At 40.2% G+C, this 23963-nt stretch overlaps 2 protein-coding genes across 3 annotated transcripts; one reads left to right on the top strand and one right to left on the bottom strand.

Annotated features, from left to right (window-relative positions):
* The first annotated feature begins 1019 nt into the window (after positions 1-1019).
* Positions 1020-22195, top strand: LOC308079805 (C-C motif chemokine 4-like). 2 transcript variants are annotated; one of them, XM_080421406.1, is made up of 3 exons: positions 1020-1241; positions 2191-2305; positions 4258-4586. In XM_080421406.1, the coding sequence occupies exons 1-3, from the start codon at positions 1166-1168 to the stop codon at positions 4379-4381; spliced, it is 315 nt and encodes a 104-aa protein (XP_080277532.1). In that variant the 5' UTR covers positions 1020-1165; the 3' UTR covers positions 4382-4586. The 2 variants fall into 2 exon arrangements, with proteins under 2 accessions (XP_080277532.1, XP_080277533.1); XM_080421407.1 differs by lacking the exon at positions 4258-4586 and adding an exon at positions 21864-22195 and having other exon boundaries at positions 1068-1241.
* Positions 5662-6813, bottom strand: LOC308079192 (C3a anaphylatoxin chemotactic receptor-like; the record flags this gene model as incomplete). Its single annotated transcript, XM_080420571.1, has 1 exon — positions 5662-6813. The coding sequence occupies one exon, from the start codon at positions 6811-6813 to the stop codon at positions 5704-5706; it is 1110 nt and encodes a 369-aa protein (XP_080276697.1). The 3' UTR covers positions 5662-5703.
* Positions 22196-23963: the final 1768 nt, after the last annotated feature.

Consider the following 23963-nt stretch of genomic DNA (forward strand, 5'->3'; position numbering starts at 1 on the left):
TTGATCCAAATTTCACGCAAATAGGTACACATGATCTCTATAGTCATGTGATCAAGACGGATCTGCTTGATTTTTCATATTCCATCCTGATTGGCTAACATTGACATGTAATGTTTGCAGGAGTGGCCCGTTTTGAACAAAATGCCGCAAATCATGAACGCAGCGTCCGATTGTGGTGAAACTTTGAATGCACATTTGCACTACGTTGAGGAACCTTTTAACATCGGCATGTTATAGCGCCACCAGCAGGTCAAAATTAGCAAAACACATTTTTAGAACAAAATGCCTCAAATCATGCATGCAGTGTCCGATTGCCGTGCACAGCCTAGGAATAAATGGCACCCTTTTCACATTGGCCTATTATAGCGCCACCAGGAGGCCATAATAACCTACCTGACCTGGCGGAGACTTGTGCTCCGAGGAGCACTTTTTCTAGTTATTTATGCATCTTCATATCCTTTCTTTCATCATCATCATCTCTCCTTTTATCTCTTTTTTATCCATCAATCTTTCATTGCTCCTCTCCTCTCCTCTCCTCTCCTCTCCTCTCCTCTCCTCTCCTCTCCTCTCCTCTCTCCTCTCCTCTCCTCTCCTCTCCTCTCCTCTCCTCTCCTCGGAAGAAGGAAGTTGGGACAGTGAACAAGGTATTTAAAAAGACAAAGTCCATTCAGTAAGTTACTGAGGCCTTCTGTGAAAAAAGGAAATAATAATAATAATAATAATAATTGTATTATCAGTCTGTTAATAATTGTTTATTATTAACAGACTAATACTAATAGATAATAACATTTATATTACATTGAAACATTGCAGCATGTACAAGCAGCATGTGCAGTATAAGTAGATATTTGATAAAGTGCACGTATATGCATCATTTCAGTGCATTCAGGATACACACACCGTGTTATGATAACACCTCTCAGCGTTCTGTTTTCACATTGACCACAGTTTGTTTCCTTAATTCTAGGTACACTCACCCCCAAACCCCACCACCCACAACCACCAACTAGTTTAACCCCACCTACACTAATATGTGCTAACCTGGCACATATATTCACACGCAACGTGCATGATAAAAGACACAAGGAGGGAAACTGCAGAGAGACAGATCATTTGACTTTGCAGGTATACAGACTGACAGACTTCAACCGTCATCATAATATTAATGAGGATGAAGAACATACCAGTCATAGTGGCCTGCATGCTGCTGTTCTCATCTCTGGATGTCCTGGCACAATCCAGTAAGGGTGGATTCAGACGGGGTCCGATTGATTCGAACCGTTCCCGAGTACGATTGGCCTCTCCCAGCTGGCCAGCATTCACATTGGCCAAAATTATTCCGTACTCGAGTACACTTCATTCAACAGTAATGGTAAATATGTACCACGTGGGGGCGCTGTTGACTATGGGGCTTTGGGAGATAGAGAATGTCATTCACAGAAAAAGAGTCACTTGTCAGAGTTTAAAGTGAATAATAAAGTTTGACTGTGTTCCTGACGTTGTCTTGAGTTATAATAATAACAGAACAACAATACACAACCAAAGCAGTGTGTGCATTGGTCTTTGAAACCTCAAAATGTAACGTCGTCTCTCGCGTCTCTGTTATTATCAATATGATAGTCACGTCACTGATGCATCCTTGGTATTTTAGCAGTGACGTCACAGACTAATCCTTGGTATATTTATCCTTATATACACGTTCGCTACACATGTGTTTTTTGTTTATTATTTTTCACGGCTATTTTTCACAGCTCACATTCAAGTAGAACTATGAGAAGGTATAACCCAGCCAAAATCAGTCATTATAAAAATATATAAATGATATAATGATTTGCAGTCCTCTTCCTCCTGTCGGTTGGACGGATGGATTCACATTGCAGCGTACCGTACCCGAGGACGCATCAATCGCACCCGAGACTAGTCCCGGGTACGGTACGGTGATCCGTTTCGGGGAACGGTACGCTACATTCATACTATCACAACATATGCCATGTGGTCCGGGGTGCGCACCCGGGACCATAGTCTGAATCCCCCCTAAGTGTATTTGTTCGTCTGTCCTGGTTTTAATCATGACAATTTATTATTATAATGATTAAGTCTTTTTGTTGTTGAAATGTGTTTTTCTGTGTGTATTCCACTAATGGCCTGTGTGTCTCTGTGTCTCTTTTTCACTCTGCCTCGCTCTCCCAGACAACGCTGACGGTCCAGCTGAGTGCTGCTTCCACTATTACACCAACCGCCTGCCTAAGGACAACGTGGTGAAATACCAGCGCACAAACGTTCACTGTGCTACGGATGGTGTTGTGTGAGTATTAGGTTATACTGTCTTACTCTATTGCATTATACCTATACACATACACATTGAACCCATTATACAGGTGCAGTTAACATAGACTAACATTCAGAATAGTGTTTTCCCTTTTTCAAGGGTCAAGATACCAAGATGTCAAATGCTGTCAAACTACCAGCTAATGTATATGGAGGATTTTAGAACGACGGCCAATAATTAATATTTTTTTTCCTCTTAAAACTGAATAAGGGGTAATTACACTTGTTAAAGTGTTAAAAACATGGATTAATTTAGGCCAATGTGGCAATACAAAATGTAGCTGTCCATATGGATAGTTACGACTCCACAGAGGTCGAAGTTTACTTTAAGTTTATTGAGTTAACCGTGTGACGTTTGAACAGCTTGTAGTTTGTAATGTTTTATTTCTATGTAGAACTGTACAAAGTTATTATACACAATAGCTTTTTGTTATTGTTATTGCTAGAGAGGTGCCCATTTGAGTTGAGACCGCATTCAGAACCTGTGCCGGTTCGGAGCGGGTCGGAGAACTGAATTCATCATCCCATCAACTTCACACTCAACACTGCACTTCCTTCGGTCCTCAGCAAGATTCACATACATACATACATACATACATACATACATACATACATACATACATACATACATACATACATACATACATACATACATACATACATACATACATACATACATACAGTACATACATTTTGAGATGACATGACAGCTAATCCATACTAAAATCATCTATTCATCATGATAAATAAGAGTGCAGTGTCTTGTGATCCAGTGAGAAATGATGAAACAAAATGTAAAATAACTGAACTGGGATTGTCTAATAATACCCAGTTTTCTCATAGCCAAATTGTAGGAAGTATAGTGGAATTTTTTTATTCAATCTCATGTGAAAACGGGCACTGATCTTGTGCGGCGGCAGTTTTGGTGTTTGAAATTTTACGGCAAGCTTCCGAAAAAAAAATCTGGCATGAATTGGCAGATTTATTTTTTCTCTGTGGTAGAAATCAAAGTACTGGGATAGCGTGATGACGTTGACAAAGAGAAAAAGAGAGCGTCGAGTGAGATAGCATTCTAACGGTCATCGTGGTCGAGTGAGCATTGGTTTCAACAAAGAGAGCGACCGTCACTTTGGATAGAGCCAGCCAGCATGCTTTAAGTTGATAGTGAGAGAGATCATGTGACAGGCTCTAGCCACGGCCTGTAGCCAAAACTGTTCAGTGACAAAAATGCTTCAAAGCAGAAGTTGACATCACTCTGAGAATACATAATTATGTTGCATGGGGATGGCTTGTCCAACTACGATGTAAGTAAAATTTGCTCCATTATGGGAGAGGGTGGGTGAGTGTCTCATTCTCTCAGAGAGAGACACTACAGCACACAGCTGTCTTAAATATGATTTAACATTTGGCAGTCAAAAAAATAAAAGAGCTGTCTTAAATATGATTCAATAAGTGGCCGTTTTAAAAAAGAACAAGCGATTAAGTTGACATTTCAAGCTATGTCGTCTTAAACATGAGATTTTAGGCTAGAAACAGATCTGCCAACTCTACCCGAAACCCTCTGTTCTTTCGTTGGATTAAAGTTACAGTCTCGTGTGCTTACAGTCACCTCTCACGCAAGTATAAAGTACTATACTGTTAGAAAATACACAAATGAAAACGGTCGCTTATCAGGTAATACCAGCACTTTTGCTGCCAAAGAGGGCAAGTGAAATAAATCTCTCCCATTGCCATTCCAGCAAGTTATGCAATTTCTTTGCAGGTAAAATACTGGCACTGTAGTCGTGACTCGTGAAAACACAGCTTTACACTTCCTGAATGACTGACTTGCTCCATTACTCACTGATTGATCATCTGGTTAACAACTATATGAATACTGTATGCAAAATGAAAAGATGAAAATCTTCTCTCTATGTCTGTCTTTTCTAGGTTCACAATGCTGAATGGCACCAAGAAATGTACTGACCCAACTCAGACCTGGGTCAAGAATCTCATCACCCAAAATATCAGTCCAAAATATAGACACAATGGAAAATGTCACTCCGTTAACTAGTGGATTTAGAAAGCATAAAATGCTTATTTTTTTCCTTCTTCTTTATTCTTAGAAAATGTGTATGAATCAGTGGTAATTTCTACTAAATTGTTTCAGTTTTGTTTCCATTTATTAGTGCAGGTTTCTTTTATGTATAGGTATCAAATGTAGTGCTTTAAACATTTAAATGATCAGTTGTTGATATTAACCCTGGTTTTCTACAACAATAAAAGAGCATTTTTGGTAACAATAAAACAAGCTATTTTTGTTCCTAATGAATACACACATTGGTTGTGTTTGCATAGTGGCCTATAAGTCATGTCAAATTTATTTATGAAGCTAAATAAACACACACACATTCGCCAAAGTGCTGCATGTACAGACCATAACGGGAAGTTATACAATAAACACTGACAAAAACATCCTGACACAAACGCTCTTTTGGCACAAATAAACCTTACATGGACATAGAAGCACAAGACGAAAATCTGTCACATCAGAGTATTCAATCACTAGTGAATAAACGTGGGTTTTGAGCCTGGACATAAAAGAGTGAAACGAGGTGGCAGATCTGATAGGGAGGGGAATGCTGCACATTATCACAATGTAATCAGATACATTATTTTGACTATTGATGTTGTGTAAGTATTTGGAATGCATTCACTGGAATTAGAGTGTGGATATGTCAGAGATACTGTAGCACTAGAAAGAGAGGATACAGGAAAATATGCAATTAAAAAATTTACTGATAGTAAAAATTAGAATATCTACAGTATACTAGATTGAAACATCCCAACTTTGCAAGTGCATATCTATGCATCAGTGCATTCAAGATGCACACACAGTGTTATGATAAGTGCATTAACACCTCTCAGTTTTCTGTTCTCAAAATAAACATTGACCAGAGTTTATTTTCTTAAGGTGTGCTGCCTCATCATATTTCTGTCAAATACAAATCCAATGGCCAAAACAAACAAACAAACAAACAAACAAACAAACATAACATTAAATGTGTTTTGTACTGTGTACAAGAAAATGAAGAATCAGCTTTATTGTCACATCACTGGTTTACAGGTGTAAAGAAGTGGGTGATTTTCTTTTTTGCTTAAGCTCCATCATTTTGCTGTTATTCAGAAAGGGAGAAGAAGAAAAAGGAAGGAGGACAGGGAGAGGGAGGGCAGGGAGGAAAAAAAATCAACCATTAAAGAAGCATGTAAAGAGAACCTCCAAACAGTACTGGTTTTAAAATTCTTAACTTCAAACATGTTATTTTTCATGACTGTTTCAAGCTCTGAGAACGTACTGAGAAAAAAAGCCAAATTAAAATCTATTCAAGGATAACCCTAAACCTGTGCCTCAGACGAGGCAGTCTCTTGACTGGTGGTCCCTGGGTTTGTGGAAGTGTTGGTCTGAGGGAGCTCTTCAGTGAAGGCGTTCTCCAGCACTTTTAGGACAGATCTGCTAACTTCATTCTTGAAATCCTGACCCATGAACACGTACAACAGCGGGTTCACGCAGCTGTTGATATATGCCAGGCAGAAAGCTATGTTGCTCACATGTTGCAGCGTTTCACTATACTGAGTGTGCCCTGCTGTCATGATATCCACCAACCGAATTTGTTGCATGATGTGATAGGGGGCCCAGCACAGGAAAAATGCGGTGATAACAGCTGCTATGATTTTGAAGGGACGACCTGATTGGCTGGCCAGCGAGCTATTCCTCCTGATCCGATGGATGATGACAGAATAGCAGGAGACGATGGCGGTGAAAGGGACCACGAATCCCATGAGGAAGCGAGTGATGATCATGGCCCCTTGTCGAAACTTCACCAACTCTGCGGATGTAGTGACGATATTATCGGTGAGTGCAAAGTTGGAGCGGCACATAATGGTGTCGTCCAAAAGGGAGGCGCGTGTGTCCATAAAGATGAAGTATGGGGAGCTGAGAGCCAAGGCCTGTACCCAGACACCCAGACTCACACAAGACGCCTTTCTGACGCTGCGGTGGTTCCTGGCCCACACTGGCCACACCACACATACATATCTGTCAACACTGATGACCATCAGAATGTAGATGCTGGCATACATGATCAGGAAGAGAACGGTGCAGTACAGTTTGCACATGAATTTACCAAAAGGCCAGAAGCCGTCCAGAGCGCTTTCTGTGATTCTCAGGGGCAGGAGCGCTGTGAAGAGGAAGTCGGCCACAGCGAGGTTGAGGTACCAAACGGTGTTGATGTTTTTCTTCATTTTGAAGCCCGTCACCCAGATGACAACTCCGTTCCCCAACACGCCAAGCACAAAGACCAGGCTGTAAATGACGAGGCACACGATCTTGACAGATTTTTTTAGTTGTTGTTCATCCTTGTTATTGATATCATATTCAGAATAATCATCATAAACATGCTCCTCATCATCCTGCCCCAAAGAGCCGTTTCGACCAGACAAATCCATGTTATAATCTCAATTGTCCTAAAAAGAAAAAAGGTACATGCTTTGTTTTATTACGCCATTTCTTAATTTCTACCTACTGTACATGTATTATTATCCTCTAGGTAAATAAGACTATTACCATTTATAATTACTTAAAAACTAGTTATGTAACGCTAACAAGAACTCACAATATAATGTTATCGTGATAAGTCCAGAATACAATATTTATCACTTATATATAAAAAAAAATAAAAATGACTGTGTGTAGGACACAACTTTTCATTTCACATTTGCGTGTCATGAAACAAATCCTGCACACTGTCTTCACTTACGGCAGTAGTTTATTACAACGTTTTGGTCTAAACTACCTTCATCAAGTATCCCCTGATGATACCTGATGAAGGTCGTTTAGACCGCAACGTTGCAATAAACTACTGCTGTAAGAGAAGACAGTGTGCAGGATTTATTTGTGACTGTCTATAGATAAAGAGAGAAAAGAAAAGCTACCCGTGTCAAAGTGTTGAAGAGACGTCAGCCAAAGAAGTGTCTTGTTCAAACTGTGGTCTGTGAGGATCTCACATCACCTTATAGCACGCTGTGGGAGGTGTCCTATAGTTGCTGTCAGGCAGAAACCTCCCATCTCCATATTTGTTGTGTAAATTAATGCCCTACTTTGTCATACTACAGTGTCACACACAAGTTGTAAAACAGCCTAGATCACTTCTGAAATTCAGGCTCTGGAACAGGGGGTCTCAGACAGTTATTACTCTAGAAGCCCCCTCTGACTTTCAGGCCCCTGGACCCCTGGGACCGACAAGCCTGTTCAAGTGCTGCCATTTATAATTGAAAATGCCTCTTTAGGCACCATGCTCAATAATAAATGACTATGACCATGTGGAAGAATGTTTTTTTTTGTTCTGCTTTTCATAATAACGGTATTGCTAACAAATAAAGATTTGTATAACTGTATTATGACAGAACTGGTTGTGGCCTGATTGCTTACTCTAGCACAGTGTTTCTCAAATGGGGTTATGTACCTCTAGGGGTACGCGTAGATACTAGAGGGGGTACTTTTACTGACTAGCACAAATGAGGCGCAGTTTACGGAGCTAGTTCAGGCCAGGCAACTCAAGGGATTGGGGCAACCGATCAGGTGACTAGTCACATGCACTTTCCTCCTGATCGGGTGGTTATAGGTACTGCGTTGTTACCTGCTCACTCTGGCTGCCCTGTCTTTCTGAGCTGACGTGTGTCGCTACTGCTGCTGCTGTTGCTGAGATCCTGCTACCGCTGCTTACCTGCTGCTGCCCATGAAGTCATATAAACTCATCTTCTGGTCATTCGTACTCCTCACCATGTCCTCCTCCTCCGGACACCGGGATCGCGTCCCTCCCCCTGGGGGCATCCCGGGTTCCCCCGGCCAAAGAGATCGACTCTGGTAGTCCAAAAACAGCTGGGTACCTACGTATGCTGCTGACCATGAATAGTCTCATATTGTTCATGTAGGTGGTCATACGGCGTCGTTGTTCCTTGGTTGATGGTTGTAATCATAGCTACTCAGCTGCGTGGTACTGGTTCTAATCGTGGTATTACTTTCTTACTTAAGTAAAAAACTAAATTAAATTATGGCTAAATCTCTTGCTAAACGCTCAGCTCAAAAGCAGTAGCGTTCGTCATTGATCGATATCAGTATGGTCAACTAGAGTGTAGAAATAGAGTAACGACACGCTTGATTCCGCCGCAAAACGGGCTCCTTGGGCTGTAGTTCCAAACATTGAGTTAGACGGAGCACTTCCGCATTCCGGGCTATAGTTCCAAACAATGGGACTGCCTCATTGAGTTAGACGGAGCACTTCCGCATTCCATTCTTACAATGGGAGTCGACGCTAGTGTCAGAACTCTCTCTATGGCACTGGGTTGACGGTAATTCACCAACAGTGTTGCTTAAGTTGCTATGTTTTCTTATCGTAAGCAACGATGGGCTTGGGGTTCTGTTATGGTCCCCAGTTTAGCGTGTATTTGTTCAAAGTAGTTCACTTTATCTCAAGATTGGGTTTCTAGACCTGGTTGTTTACTTCTCTCTCAAGAGATGACGTCACCGATCTGTGCGCGCTGATATGGCTGGTAAGTGCTACTGCTTGGTAGAGAGAGGGTATGGCTTCACTTTGTGATTTGCTTTGCTTGTTCTGGCTCTAATGTTCAGATTAATATCTTTATGTACTGGTTAAAACACGGATATGCTCAGTTGGCTGCATCTTGCTTAATTTATAGTTTAATGTATCATGGTTAGTTCAGTGGCTTTAGATGGTACTCTTATTCTGAAGAGATCGTCCACCGGATGTTGTTTGAGGCTTATAGTTGATGACCGAACACTTCTCTACCCATGCGAAGGAGAGATGGGAAGCTAACTTGTGAGTAGCGTTCAAGAAGTAGTTGTTAATGCTGCTAGAATTCATTGAAATTGATTTAGCAGTTATCTATAGGAGGTTCTGTTTTGGCGTAGGGCTGGAACGGATGAACTATTACGTTATGGGATAAAGGGATACGTTTGTTCCGTAGTCATGCTGTCTGACTCTATGATTGGTTGACTTTTCTGGTGTAACCTGGGAATTGTAGTCTCTGCTCAAGCCTCCGGCGTCAGATCAGTGGTTATGATACAGGCAGAGATTTTATTCACGTGCCAATCGTGGCATAAGCTATATTTATTATTTTATGTAGTCTGCGTGGTAAAATAAATTTCAATCAGGCTGGATGGCATAAGATGTTAAGTAATCTCAGTAAGCCACAGTAACTAAAGCATTATATTGATAAAATTATTATACGTTATGAACTTGCTTGTGACTTGCAAATACGTGTTAAACAGCAATAATACTAAGTATCACAGCATAGGATTAATAAATGTGCAATTCAATTCAATCTTTATTTCAGACTCAGGGTCCATATAGCAAAACATGACAAGTCTAGTTGGTGTTAAATATCATAGGTTACGGGTCCGTTTGGATTCCAATCATCATTTAGCAGTATCTTTATCAGAAGGCTGCGAGCATGTGTAAGGATGTGCATAGATCATTCTATGCTTAAAGCAGTCTGTAGTTGTGCAGACTGGCATTATATCGCGTTAATTGTATTTATGGTGCTGATGGTGGCTATAGTTTATCTCTCGTGTAGCTATGTCTGGCATCTATTTGCAGAGTAGGAAAATGGCACCAGACGTTGTCAATTCATGTAGCAGTTCAATTGCTCTAATATGTGGTGGAGGTGAAGTAGGCCGTTCATATTACGATGAAATAAACAAATGAACTTGCAGTGCAGATTAGACGTTATTGGTTGCATTCTATCGTTGCTTATGCTCTTGTATTGCTAAATTACACTTGTTAAGGATCAGGATGAGCTAAAGGGATTCTCATTTTGCTGCATACACTTGGATAAGAGATGGTAGAGACGTTGTAGCACAGGCTAACACAGTACGTTTGCTTCTTTGTGGAAGCTTTAGATTGTCGTAGCACAGGTTAGCACAGCATGTTTGCTTATGTGGAAGCTTTAGATTGTTTGTAGCACAGGCTAGCTCAGCATGTTTGCTTCTATGTGGAAGATTAGAGTGTTGTAGCACAGGCTAGCACAGCATGTTTTGCCAACGTTGGAGGCCGAATTGTTAGCACAAGCTATCTCAGCATGCCTTGCTACGTGGATAGCTCTGGATTGTTTGTAGCAAAGGCTAGCATAGCATGGTTTGCTTCCCACGTGGAAGCTCGAATTGTCTTAGCACAAGCTATCTCAGCAGGCTCGCTACGTGGATAGCTCTGGATTGTTTGTAGCACAGGCTAGCATAGCATGGTTTGCTTCCCACGTGGAAGCTCGAATTGTCTTAGCACAAGCTATCTCAGCAGGCTCGCTACGTGGATAGCTCTGGATTGTTTGTAACACAGGCTAGCATAGCATGGTTTGCTTCCCACGCGGAAGCTTGGATTGTTCGTAGCAAAAGCTAATTCAGCATGTTTGCTTCTCATGTGGAAGCTTGGATTGTTGGTAGCACAAGCTAAACACAGCATGTTTTGCTTCCCATGCGTAAAGCTATCAAATTGGTTGTAGCACAAGCTAAACTCAGCATGCTTACTTATGTAGATAGCTCTGGATTGTCGTAGCACAAGCTAAACACTGCATGCTTGCTTCCATGTGGGAGGTACATGGTATATAAAAAAGTTGGCTGCCAAGTGATGTTGTCATGTTATGAGCATCAAGATTACAGAAGTAAAGTTATTGCAACAGGATAGATAGTGGGGCTTCAGTAGAGTCAAGATATCAGTCATTGTCCATGATTGGCTGGTGCGCATCGATTAAATAAAATATATATATTTCGCCGCGACATATCTCGCAGGACGGATAAAAGAGGGACTCCGATCCTGGCTGCTCCTGTTATCAATAGTTACACTATGTTGATGGGCTTTGCTTGTCTCATGCTTATCAAAAGCTGGGTGACTGGAAGTATTTGTCCCCGTATAAGAGGCGCTGCGGTATCCGCCAGAGTGGGATGCTCACGGCATATTTAGCACCACATCACGGTGTGTTCATCACTGGTGACGAGTGTTGCAGTGCAACCAGCAGCTTGCGGTGTGCGACTGACTGTGTCAGGATTGAGGCCACACTCGTGCATTGACGTGCAGCATGCGTCCCCACTCATCCACAGTGAAGCACGCACGCTTCACCGTGGATGTGTGAGTGGCTTCAGGAAGTAAATTCCTGTCCCAGCGGTCTATAACGGCGTCATCTCGTCCAGGGTGGCTCATCATGGTAATTGCAAGAATAATTCTGCTTCTGGTTCTAGATTCCAGGTTGAGCTACCTACGCTCTTGGCGGCACTGTGAGCTCTCAAGGCAGCGTGAGAGAGCTGCTTGAGATGTGGGCTTCTCAATGTTCTCAGCACTATGCTGCATCATCTACTGTGCTTGAGATGTGGGCTTCTCAATGTCTTCTCGGCACCTATGCTGCATCATCTACTGGGCTGCCTAGCCTTGCTGCTAAACTCTGCTAAATCAATTCTGCCAACCTCTGGCGTCTGGCTCTATTGGGCCGATCCAGACTTGCAACAGATGGCATTTCGTGCTAAATCTATTAGGCTATGGATGGAGAGGGATATCGGCGTTAGTTAATATTATTCACATGTCTAACAATCTGCGTCAAGCTCTGCAAGCTATAATTTAAGTTGTTACCGTATTCTTTCTGCATCAACTGCTATGAGGCTAATTGCTAATATGCGCCACAGGGCGCTTAACCAATTTAGACCGAGGCCGATTCTAAAATCGCCTTCTAAATTTTGACTAAGTTCTGGAAAATTTCAAATAGTTATTCAAAAAATACAAATGCATGTTGCTATACGGTAAATGGCAACATGAACCCAAAATGGGTTAAACTGGTCATAGGATGGCCGGGCTAATCCAGAATTGCAATAACATTGTGTTTGTCTCTCCATCTGTAGGCCTAAACTTGAACTGGTTCTCTGCAAGCTGCGAGAGATCGGCTCAAGCTGTGGGCTTTCTCCAACCTCCGTATTGATGCAGCTACATCTACAGCGCTGCTTGTCTATGCTTTTCTTAAATCTCGGGGGCAATGGTCCTCAGGAGCTTACGTAGATATTGGTTAAGGATTACATTCTGCAGGCTAAAAGCTCATGAGTATGAGTGCTCACGCTGTTCTATCGCTAATTCAATAAATGCTGCTTGCGTATTATTGACGCTTTAATTACAACTCGGGTGGATTGCTGGGGATTTAGTTTAGTGGTGATGTCATGGTGCTAAAAAATGTTGGTTTATTCCTATAGCGCTAAAAAGTTTTTCTATGGCTATGTAGTCAGGCTAATCATATCAAGCTCAGTCTATTAGTAATTGCTGCTCAGGTATCGTTGGGTACTGATTCAGATGTTAAGTAAAGATAGCACGTCTTTACACACATAGTCAGTACACTTTATTTATTATGGATGATAAACAATAGTTATCATTCATCATAGGATGACCTCATTTATATATATACGATATATATATATATATATATAGCAGATTTCTTTGAAAAAGAAATAAATATAGAATGTCCTTTTCGAATCCTACTCGTGGTGCGGTACAGCAGTGGACACTGTAGTGTTAGGATACCGTCTAGGACTCCTGGTTTCAGGATCAACAGGTACCTGGATTCATCAGGCTTGTTGAACACATGGTTGCATGCTGCATTTGTTTAAGTTAAAACTTAAAAAATTAAATGTGAGGAACACTATCATGTTAGTAAGAAACAAGTCATGGAGCTCCACCATTCTCACAGATGGTTGGTCTGGCGTCAGGCCCTGTGCTCCCAAGCCGTTTTGGGGGTTCTTGCTGTTTTGGGGGTTTAATTCATTCCCTGTAAATGCTAATTGGCATGTAACATTCATTAAAATGTTATCCTTACAGGGAATGAATGGATTCAGAGGCCTGACGCCAAACTATGCTTCCTCTTGTTTTCTATACCATGCTCAAGCTTGCAAATATATATTGCTAATAAATATATATTCTAATCCAATCTAAGAGTTGTCTGACTGAAATGAGGCGCAGTTTACGGAGCTAGTTCAGGCCAGGCAACTCAAGGGATTGGGGCAACCGATCAGGTGACTAGTCACATGCACTTTCCTCCTGATCGGGTGGTTATAGGTACTGCGTTGTTACCTGCTCACTCTGGCTGCCCTGTCTTTCTGAGCTGACGTGTGTCGCTACTGCTGCTGCTGTTGCTGAGATCCTGCTACCGCTGCTTACCTGCTGCTGCCCATGAAGTCATCCCACCCGCCTCCCCGGCATCCACCTGTAGGCTCTGTTTCTAGATCCCCTTGGGGGTTTAATTCATTCCCTGTAAATGCTAATTGGCATGTAACATTCATTAAAATGTTATCCTTACAGGGAATGAATGGATTCAGAGGCCTGACGCCAAACTATGCTTCCTCTTGTTTTCTATACCATGCTCAAGCTTGCAAATATATATTGCTAATAAATATATATTCTAATCCAATCTAAGAGTTGTCTGACTGAACTGTTAATGAATAGAAAGCAATACGTATTTTCCATTATGCTGGTTTATTTTGAACATACTGACTGGACTTTTGATGTAAACACTTTCTCAGCAAAATGTTGTAGTCGTACAAGGGGGTACTTTGATTCAGAAATAATGGAAAGGGGGTACTTTCCACAAACAAGTTTGAGAACCTCTGCTTTAGTGTGCCATGTTGACAATGACGGTGTGCGGAAGCGGGCTTTGCACAACTCGTCATGGACACTTGCTTCGCTAACGTCTCGCTCTGGCACGCCTCTATCTCCACTTATTTCAATGAAGCAACAATGTCACATTTATAATATAGAGATATGCAGCCATTTGGCTATTAGTTTTTTTCCCCCTCAAGGTAGTAGTAGTATTTTATTTTGGTCTTAACAGGATCAATTCAATATATTCAACATATCATCATAACATATCATATATGGTTTAGACCAAAAAGGTGTAGGCTGAAGCCAATGGCTTATTTTGCCTATCCTTTTTCACAAAAAAAAAAATTGACGTAAAGGAAAAAAGAAAAACTACTAAAACAAGAAAAAACAAGCAACAAACAAACGAGAAAGCAGACAAAAGAGAAGATTAACACAACAGAGAAAAAAACAAGACAAACGTGATCACAACAACCGAAAGACAAGACTTACAGAGTTCTTGAATTATCATATTACAATATCCAGATATAATACTGTAGTAATCAATTTGAATAATACTTGATAATACATAATTAATATGTAATTAAGATATAATATATAAGATAATCTAGCAAAGCTAACATTCATTTAAGTATTTATAATTCACATTAATGTTCTATATTTATCTATTATTTTAGATTTATACATTCTTTTAAATGTTTTTATGGATCTACACTTTTTTAATTCATCGTCCAAGCCGTTCCAAAGATTCACCCCTCTGACACTTATGCCTTAGTCCCCTTAAAACCGAATCCCCTTAGGTTATACCTACTCTCTCTTGACTCAAACAGCTCCTGGATACAGCGCGGAAGCAGATGGTTACGTGCGTTGAGCATTGTGACTGCAGTATTTAGGTCAACAAGATCATGTTGTTTTAGGGTGTTTGAATGAATGAAAAGTGAATTTGTTGGTGTGTAGTATTCTGCATGATTGACAATTCAGATGGCTTTTTTTTGGAGTAGAAATATTGGATTGATATTTGATTTATAGTTGCTAGAGAGAGAGAGAGAGAGAGAGAGAGAGAGAGAGAGAGAGAGAGAGAGAGAGAGAGAGAGAGAGAGAGAGAGAGAGAGAGACTGAAACTACCAGAGACAGTGAAACAGAAAGATACAACTTGACGGTATAGACTGAAAGACTACAACTATAATCATAATCATTATGATGATGACTATGGCTGCAGAGGGTAAGTCTATTCAACTCTGGATGTCCTGGCACAACAGGACAGTGAGTATTGGCTCATCTATCGTGGTTTTAATCATGACGGAGATCATTTTACGACGATCAAAGTTTTGTTGTTTTTGTTACACTGCATGCTGTTTTGATAGTTGTTCAGGTAGCGTTCGTGTACCGTCATGTAGACGAGAACTGAATGAACTGATTCGAACCCTATCTGTATGCAGAAGCGGGATTTGCTAGCCTGATTATCAGACTGAAGCTGCGTGGAGCTTCAGTCTGAAATTGGCTGCACTGTAGTCGATTACTTGGGGGAGGGGATTAGTATTTCCCTAAACCAATCACAAGAGATCCAAGGATCCGCCTACATGTGACGTTGCAGGCTAGTGTCGTGTCGCACAGCTTGAGAACGCCCCGTGGCGCTGATTGGCTTGTCGTTAGACCCACCCCCACTTCCGACTCTGATTTGACAGGTATTTCTTCTACCGTGAAAAGCCATAGGCTCACATTATGACACCAGACCAAGAGGAGCCCCACTCAGAGAGTGGGCGGGGTTTGTTTGTTTGTTTGTTTATTATCACTTACAAGAACATTTAAAAATGATACAAAGATTCAGTAAAAATGTGAAGGAGAATGCCTAAAAACCCTCCAGGGGCTTGAGAAGTGGCATTCTCCGGGAATATTTGTACATTCATAGGATAAAATTAACATCAATGTGGAATATACACATCCATTACAGTTTAAACACTAATAGACATGTCATACAGATGAAGAAACAGAACGGAAAAGACCAATATGGACACTGTTACAAAAAAAGAAAGAATCAGCAAAAACATATTACAACAATAAAAGTCAGGGGAACCAAAGTGTAAACCTCTAGGGAAAATGTTATTATATTATATTAGGCAGACCATATGGAAAGTATTTGGTTGTTAAGAGAAGCGATTTTAGAACCTTCTTAAATTGGTGAGAAGACAACTTCCATAGATGTAATGGCAGAGAATTCCATATTTTTGACCCTCTGAAGCCTATATTAAACTGGATTTGAGAGGTACGGGCCTTTGGGGGTCTGAGGTTATTTGAGCTACGTGTTGGGTAATTATGAACCTGAAAATTATACTCAAATATATGATGAAAAAAGGAGGGAAGGGTTCTCCCCAATGAGCCATAAACAAATAAGCCAATTTGAAGATGGTTCACTTGATAAATACTGAGAACACCTAATCGGATAAATAAAGGCTGAGATGAATGTCTTGGGTGTGCACAACTTATTGTTCTTACTGCTCGTTTCTGAAGACGGTATATGGGCTCCAGTTTGGGTCTATGGTCTGGAACCAGGCTAGGGATTTGCACAACTGGTCATGGGCATTCGCTTGGCCAACGCCTAGCTCTCTCGGACGCTCCTCACGGGCCCCAAGCCCTCTTCTGATGTTTTACTGTTTTTAATGTCAACGGTGCAAGTGTCACGTATATATGCATAGCATGAGCAGCATTTATCAAACAAGAACAAGTAATCAAGCATATAAAGTCTAAAGAGATGTCTTATGTTTCATGGTAGATGTAGCTTCTCTATCTGTCTCCACATTATTTCAATGATGCAACAGTGTCCCATTTTATTGAAGATACAACCACTGGGCTGTTAGGATTTAATGTACAGTATTATTTAAGCATGTATATCACATGTAAGCATACATCACATACTGAGCGTGTATCACATTTAAGTATGTACTGTATATCACATTTGTCTTGGAACATATGTCCTTATTTTTGCTTTATTTTCCCAGTGGGTGGTTCATATTCATATTTACTGGTGGAACATTTCAAATGACTAGTGGGAGTGTTGTCTAGAAGGTTCCATGATCCAGGGGGTTTGTGTGATATGACCTGTATCTAAATGGGTGATGTCTTTCTCACTCTGCCTCACTCTCACAGAGATCTTTGGTCCAACTGAGTGCTGTTTCAGCTATTACAACAGATGCGTTCCTAAGAACAACGTGGTGACATTCCAGCGCACAGGCCCTCACTGTGCCAATGATGCTGTTGTGTGAGTATTAGGTTATATTTATTATAGCCTTGTACCTATAGATAACATTGAACACACTGTACAGGTAAAGTTTACTTACTGTAGACCAGTGGTTCTCACGTCAAGTTTTGTGCCAGGTACCCCCAGTGCCTGCACGAACGCACGCATGCACACACACACACACACACACACACACACACACACACACACACACACACACACACACACACACACACACACACACACACACACACACACACACACACACACACAAACACACACACACACACACACACACACACACACACACACACACACACACACACACTGTGTTTTATCCTGTGTTTTTCTTTTCACTACTGCGCTTCCTCTACCTCTATTCTCTCCTGATTGGCTAAACATGGCTTCCAAAGTTTGCAGGAGTGCCCCGTTTTCAACAAAATGCCTCAAATCATGAACTCAGCATGCAATTTCAAATCAGCCTCATGGTGGCGCTATAACAGGCAGATTCATGTTTTTAACTATAACTGCACCGATCTGTGTAAAACTTTGTATGCGCACTCCCTAGAGGTCAAGGAAAAACCTTTGCCCTGCATTTTTTACATTTGCCTTTTATAGCGCCACCAGGAGGCCGACTTATGTAAAACACATTTTTTTATATTACTCCTTCCGATTTTATCCAAATTTCACGCAAATCGGTACACATGATCTCCATAGTCATGTGATCAAGACGGATGTGTTTGATTTTTTATATTCCATCCTCATTGGCTAAGATTGACATCTAAAGTTTGCAGTAGTGGCTTGTTTTTAACAAAAGTCTGTAAATCGTGAACGCACCGTCCGATTGTGGTCAAACTTTGCACGCACATTCAAATTATGTTGAGGAACAAATGCCACCCTTTTAACATTGGCCTGTTATAGCGCCACCAACAGGTCTAATTTAGCAAAACATTTTGTTTTGCACAAAATGCCTCAAACCATGAATGCAGTGTCCGATTGCCGTGCAAGGCCTAAGAACAAATGGCACCCTTTAAACATTGGCCTATTATAGCGCCACCAGGAGGCCACAATAACCTACCTGACCTGGCGGAGACCTGTGCTCCGAGGAGCACTTTTTCTAGTTTGACAATGCTTTTACCAAGCTTTGCTTTATGACAAATGGAAAAGGCAACAGTTCACTGCTAGTTATAGTTCAACTCCCAGGTTTCTCAAGCTCTGTTTTTTCCATGCTTTAAACAACAAATTAAAAAGCAGAAATGTTTGTCGTTTGCTTTAGAGCTTTAGTTTAGCTTTAGTGCAGATTTTGTTTAATCAGATATTGAATGGATTGCTTTTACTTCCTAATGAATCAATACTTTGGTTGTGTTTGCATAGTAGCCTAAGTCCAATCAAATGTATTATAAAACACATTTTGAAACAACCAACATTGACAAAGTGCTGTATAGGACTTTTTCAATTATAATAGAGGGTTCTGTGGGATTCAGGGCTGCCTAATATCTGGTATATATCTGGTTTTGTGACAATGCTTTGAGATCAACAAGCTTTGCTTTATAGCAAATGGGTCACCCCCACTTAACTTGTGGTGACTATTTAATCTCTCAAGTTTCTGTACTTTTGTATGTTTTCTCTATCCTGAAAATAACGTGCTTTAAACAACAAATGTTAAAGTAGAAAACGTACTGATCATACACAATTTTAGTATTTTTGTATGATCAGTGTTTTTTGTGTGTTTTGCAGATTTAAAAAAATGATGAATTGCTGATATTATTTCTGCTACAATAAAATAAGCATTTTGATTTCCTTAATACATAGTTTGGCTGTTTTTGCATATTAGCGCAAGTGATTTTTCTCCATGGTAAAAAAAGGAAAAAAAAAAGACATCAATATTAATATATCTACATGGATTTACTGTAAGTACTTTTTGGCCAATCGTCAGTGGTTCTTTGCAGTTGTTGGCGCTATAGCATCGCTGATAAACAAAGCACCTGTTCAGCTACTGTGTGGTTATAGGCCAAAAGCCATGGCGAGAGTATGTTTTGCACCCTGTCCGTTCGTCCGTCCGTCCGTCCGTCCGTCCGCGTGTCCGTGTGTCCGTGTGTCCGTGTGTCATTCTGTCTGTGTACAGCTTATATCCGGCACTGTTGGCAGCCAAACTGTGCACACACACTCCCTGGATGCCAATTCAGAACCTCTGCCCCACATTTTTCACATGGGCCTGTTATAGCGCCACCAGGAGGCCGATTTTTGCAAAACACATTTTTTGACAGTATTCCTACAGATTTTATCCAAATATCATGCAAATGAGTACACAGTATCTCTCATTAAACAAAGCGGGTCTTTCAAATGTTTCATATTCTATCCGGATAAAAATGGCTTCCAAAGTTTGCAGGATTGGTCCGTTTTGAACAAAATGCCTCAAATCATGAACACAGACTGTGATTTCCATGAAAGCTTGTGCAGCACAGCATTCCATTTTAACATGTAACATGTTTTGGTATATGTATTTTATGAACAAAATGAATAGCCAAACATGTATATCCAAACATTTTTCCAAAACATTTTGATTAATTCCAATTCTTTTCCAGGCCAGGATTTTTCTAAATATTTACAGGAATTTAATGACCGATCCAACTCTGCTGCATGCACACTATATAATTCTAACTTTGCAGTCGAGCAGTGCACCTCAACGACCGGCGTCTTTGCACACAGGGTTGAATGTTAATCTTAATGTCAGTTAAATATCATTGAACTGTGTGTGTGTGTGTGGGGGGGGGGGGGTTCTTTTTTGTTGTGCAACAGAAAGCTGAGTACACCACAAACACTGACCACAGTTTGTTTCCTTAATTCGAAGTAATTCCCTCCCCCCATCTATACTAATATGTGCCAATAACACACACACACACACACATGAAAATAACACAAAAATGGCCACCCTTTCACCAGGTCTAATATTCAAACAGTGTAAGAAAAAAAAAATGCGGGGAATGGGGATGTCCATTCATTTGGTGATACTGCTGAGATCACCAGAATTCATGAAAATGCTTTTAGATCTAGTATGCATGTACGGTATGTACTGTATGTAAATGTGCAATGTACCTCTATTGTGAATGTTTTTCTGTCTCAAGCTGTAACAGAAATGCCAGACCATCCTGCATGGTGTCAATAGATGTAATTATTTATGGATCTTCATATCCTTTCTTTCATCATCATCATCTCTCCTTTTATCTCTTTTTTATCCATCAATCTTTCATTGCTCCTCTCCTCTCCTCTCCTCTCCTCTCCTCTCCTCTCCTCTCCTCTCCTCTCCTCTCCTCTCCTCTCCTCTCCTCTCCTCTCCTCTCCTCTCCTCTCCTCGGAAGAAGGAAGATGGGGCAGTGAACAGGGAATTTAAAAATACAAAGTCCATTCAGTAAGTTACTGAGGCCTTCTGTGAAAAAAGGAAATAATAATAATAATTGTATTATCAGTCTGTTAATAATTTTATTATTAACAGACTAATAATAATACATAAATAATAACATTTATATTACATTGAAACATTGCAGTATATACAAGCAGCATGTGCAGTATACTAAGTAGATATTTGATAAAGTGCACGTACAGTATATGCATCATTTCAGTGCATTCAGGATACACACACCGTGTTATGATAACACCTCTCTAATAAAATGAAAACAAAATGTCCTCTTAAAACTGAAAGGGGTAATTACACTCTTGTTAAAGTGTTAAAAACATGGATTAATTTAGGCCAATGTGGCAATACAAAATGTAGCTGTCCATATGGATAGTTACTTTGACCGTCACTTTGGATAGAGCCAGCCAGCATGCTTTAAGTTGATAGCGAGAGAGCGCATGTGACAGGCTGTAGCCACGGCCTGTAGCCAAAACTGTTCAGTGACAAAAATGCTTCAAAGCAAAGTTGACATCACTCTGAGAATACATAATTATGTTGCATGGGGATGGCTTGTCCAACTACGAAGTAAAATTTGCTCCATTATGGGAGAGGGTGGGTGAGTGTCTCATTCTCTCAGAGAGAGACACTACAGCACACAGCTGTCTTAAATATGATTTAACATTTGGCAGTCAAAAAATAAAAGAGCTGTCTTAATGAATGAATGAATAGAGAGAGAGAGAGAGAGAGAGAGAGAGAGAGAGAGAGAGAGAGAGAGAGAGAGAGAGAGAGAGATGAGAGAGAGAGAGAGAGAGAGAGAGAGAGAGAGAGAGAGAGAGAGAGAGAGAGAGAGAGAGGAAACCCTCTGTTCTTTCGATGGATTAAAGTTACAGTCTCGAGTGCTTACAGTCACCTCTCACGCAAGTATAAAGTACTATACTGTTAGAAAATACACAAATTAAAACGGTCACTTATCAGGTAATACCAGCACTTTTGCTGCCAAAGAGGGCAAGTGAAATTAGTCTCTCCCATTGCCATTCCAGCAAGTTATGCAATTTCTTTGCAGGTAAAATACTGGCACTGTAGTCGTGACTCGTGAAAACACAGCTTTACACTTCCTGAATGACTGACTTGCTCCATTACTCACTGATTGATCATCTGGGTTAACAACTATATGAATACTGTATGCAAAATGAAAAGATGAAAATCTTCTCTCTATGTCTGTCTTCTCTAGGTTCACAATGCTGAATGGCGCCAAGAAATGTACTGACCCAACTCAGACCTGGGTCAAGAATCTCATCACCCATGTGGAGTCCAAAATATAGACAAAATGGAAAATGTCACTCCGTTAACTAGTGGATTTAGAAAGCATAAAATGCTTATTTTTGTCCTTCTTCTTTATTCTTAGAAAATGTGTATGAATCAGTGGTAATTTCTACTAAATTGTTTCAGTTTTGTGTCCATTTATTAGTGCAGGTTTCTTTTATGTATAGGTATATCAAATGTAGTGCTTTAAACATTTAAATGATCAGTTGTTGATATTAACCCTGGTTTTCTACAACAATAAAAGAGCATTTTCGGTAACAATAAAACACGCTATTTTTGTTCCTAATGAATCCACACATTGGTTGTGTTTGCATAGTGGCCTATAAGTCATGTCAAATTTATTTATGAAGCTAAATAAACACACACACATTCGCCAAAGTGCTGCATGTACAGACCATAACGGGAAGTTATACAATAAACACTGACAAAAACATCCAGACACAAACGCTCTTTAGGCACAAATAAACCTTACATGGACATAGAAGCACAAGACGAAAATCTGTCACATCAGAGTATTCAATCACTAGTGAATAAACGTGGGTTTTGAGCCTGGACATAAAAGAGTGAAACGAGGTTGCAGATCTGATAGGGAGGGGAATGCACACATTATCACAATGTAATCAGATACATTATTTTGACTATTGATGTTGTGTAAGTATTTGGAATGCAATAGAGTGTGGATATGTCAGAGATACTGTAGCACTAGAAAGAGAGGATACAGGAAAATATGCAATCAAAAAATATACTGATAGTAAAAATGAGAATATCTACAGTATACTAGATTGAAACATCCCAACTTTGCAAGTGCATATCTATGCATCAGTGCATTTAGGATGCACACACAGTGTTATGATAAGTGCATTAACACCTCTCAGTTTTCTGTTCTCAAAATAAACATTGACCAGAGTGTATTTCCTTAATTATAGGTACTCCCCCGACCTCCACACACACACACACACACACACACACACACACACACACACACACACACACACACACACACACACACACACACACACACACACACACACACACACACACCACAAACAAGTTTCCACCAACCTTCTCTAATATGTGGCAATAAGACACAGACTCGACATACATTCAGCGTGAATTGCATCATGAATATATAATCTCTTCATCACAGGTTGGAGTTACTTATTGCTTTAATAAAGCGGCTAACAAATATATATACATATATTAAAAAAAAAGGTTGAAATACAGCATTGTGGCTGTATGTCTCCGCAAACCATGTCTATAACCATTAATAAATGAGGATTTTGAAGCAATAGGTGTATTTAATTTTATTTTATTAAAATAATAAATACATTACATATGGTATCACTATTTCGACATGGATGAAATGTGTTTTCTTGGGTCACAGGGACCTTGACCTTTGACCTTTGACTACCAAATGTAATCAGTTCATCCTTGCGTCCAAGTGGACGTTTGAGACAAATTTGAATTAATACCCTCAAGCCGCCACAATAATGGGACATACCAATGGGACTTACAGTACAAATATAGACGGATGGACGGATGGATTCATTACTACCCCCTCCCACCCCTCTCCAGTCACGCTGGAACCCACCAAATCTGATTCTTCTGAACAATACTGGATTAGCATTATGATTGTGAGTGTGATGGTTGTGTTTATGATAGTGAACATGATCTTTCTGCAACAGGACAGTCTCTGTAACCAATAGTCCAGCCTGACTTTCTGTAATTTGTACATTTCTGTAATATTGCATTCAGACTCCACTTAAAGCTATGCTACCATGAAAAAAAACTAAAGAAATAAACTTTGGATCAACTTTAAAAGAAACATAAATAATACATCACATTTTTACATGTATTAGGTTTTATTGACATTATTGTAGTTTAACATAGGTTGTGGTACACCAAAGACAGATATGATTTGTGCTGACAGTATGTGAGAAGGGAGTTACAGTGAAACTGAGTATGTTATGAGAAGTGGTTTATTAATGTCGTCATTCTCAGCGTGGTT

This window comes from Gymnoscopelus braueri, assembly GCF_963280865.1.
Source record: "Gymnoscopelus braueri genome assembly, chromosome: 23".
Taxonomy (NCBI): domain Eukaryota; kingdom Metazoa; phylum Chordata; class Actinopteri; order Myctophiformes; family Myctophidae; genus Gymnoscopelus; species Gymnoscopelus braueri.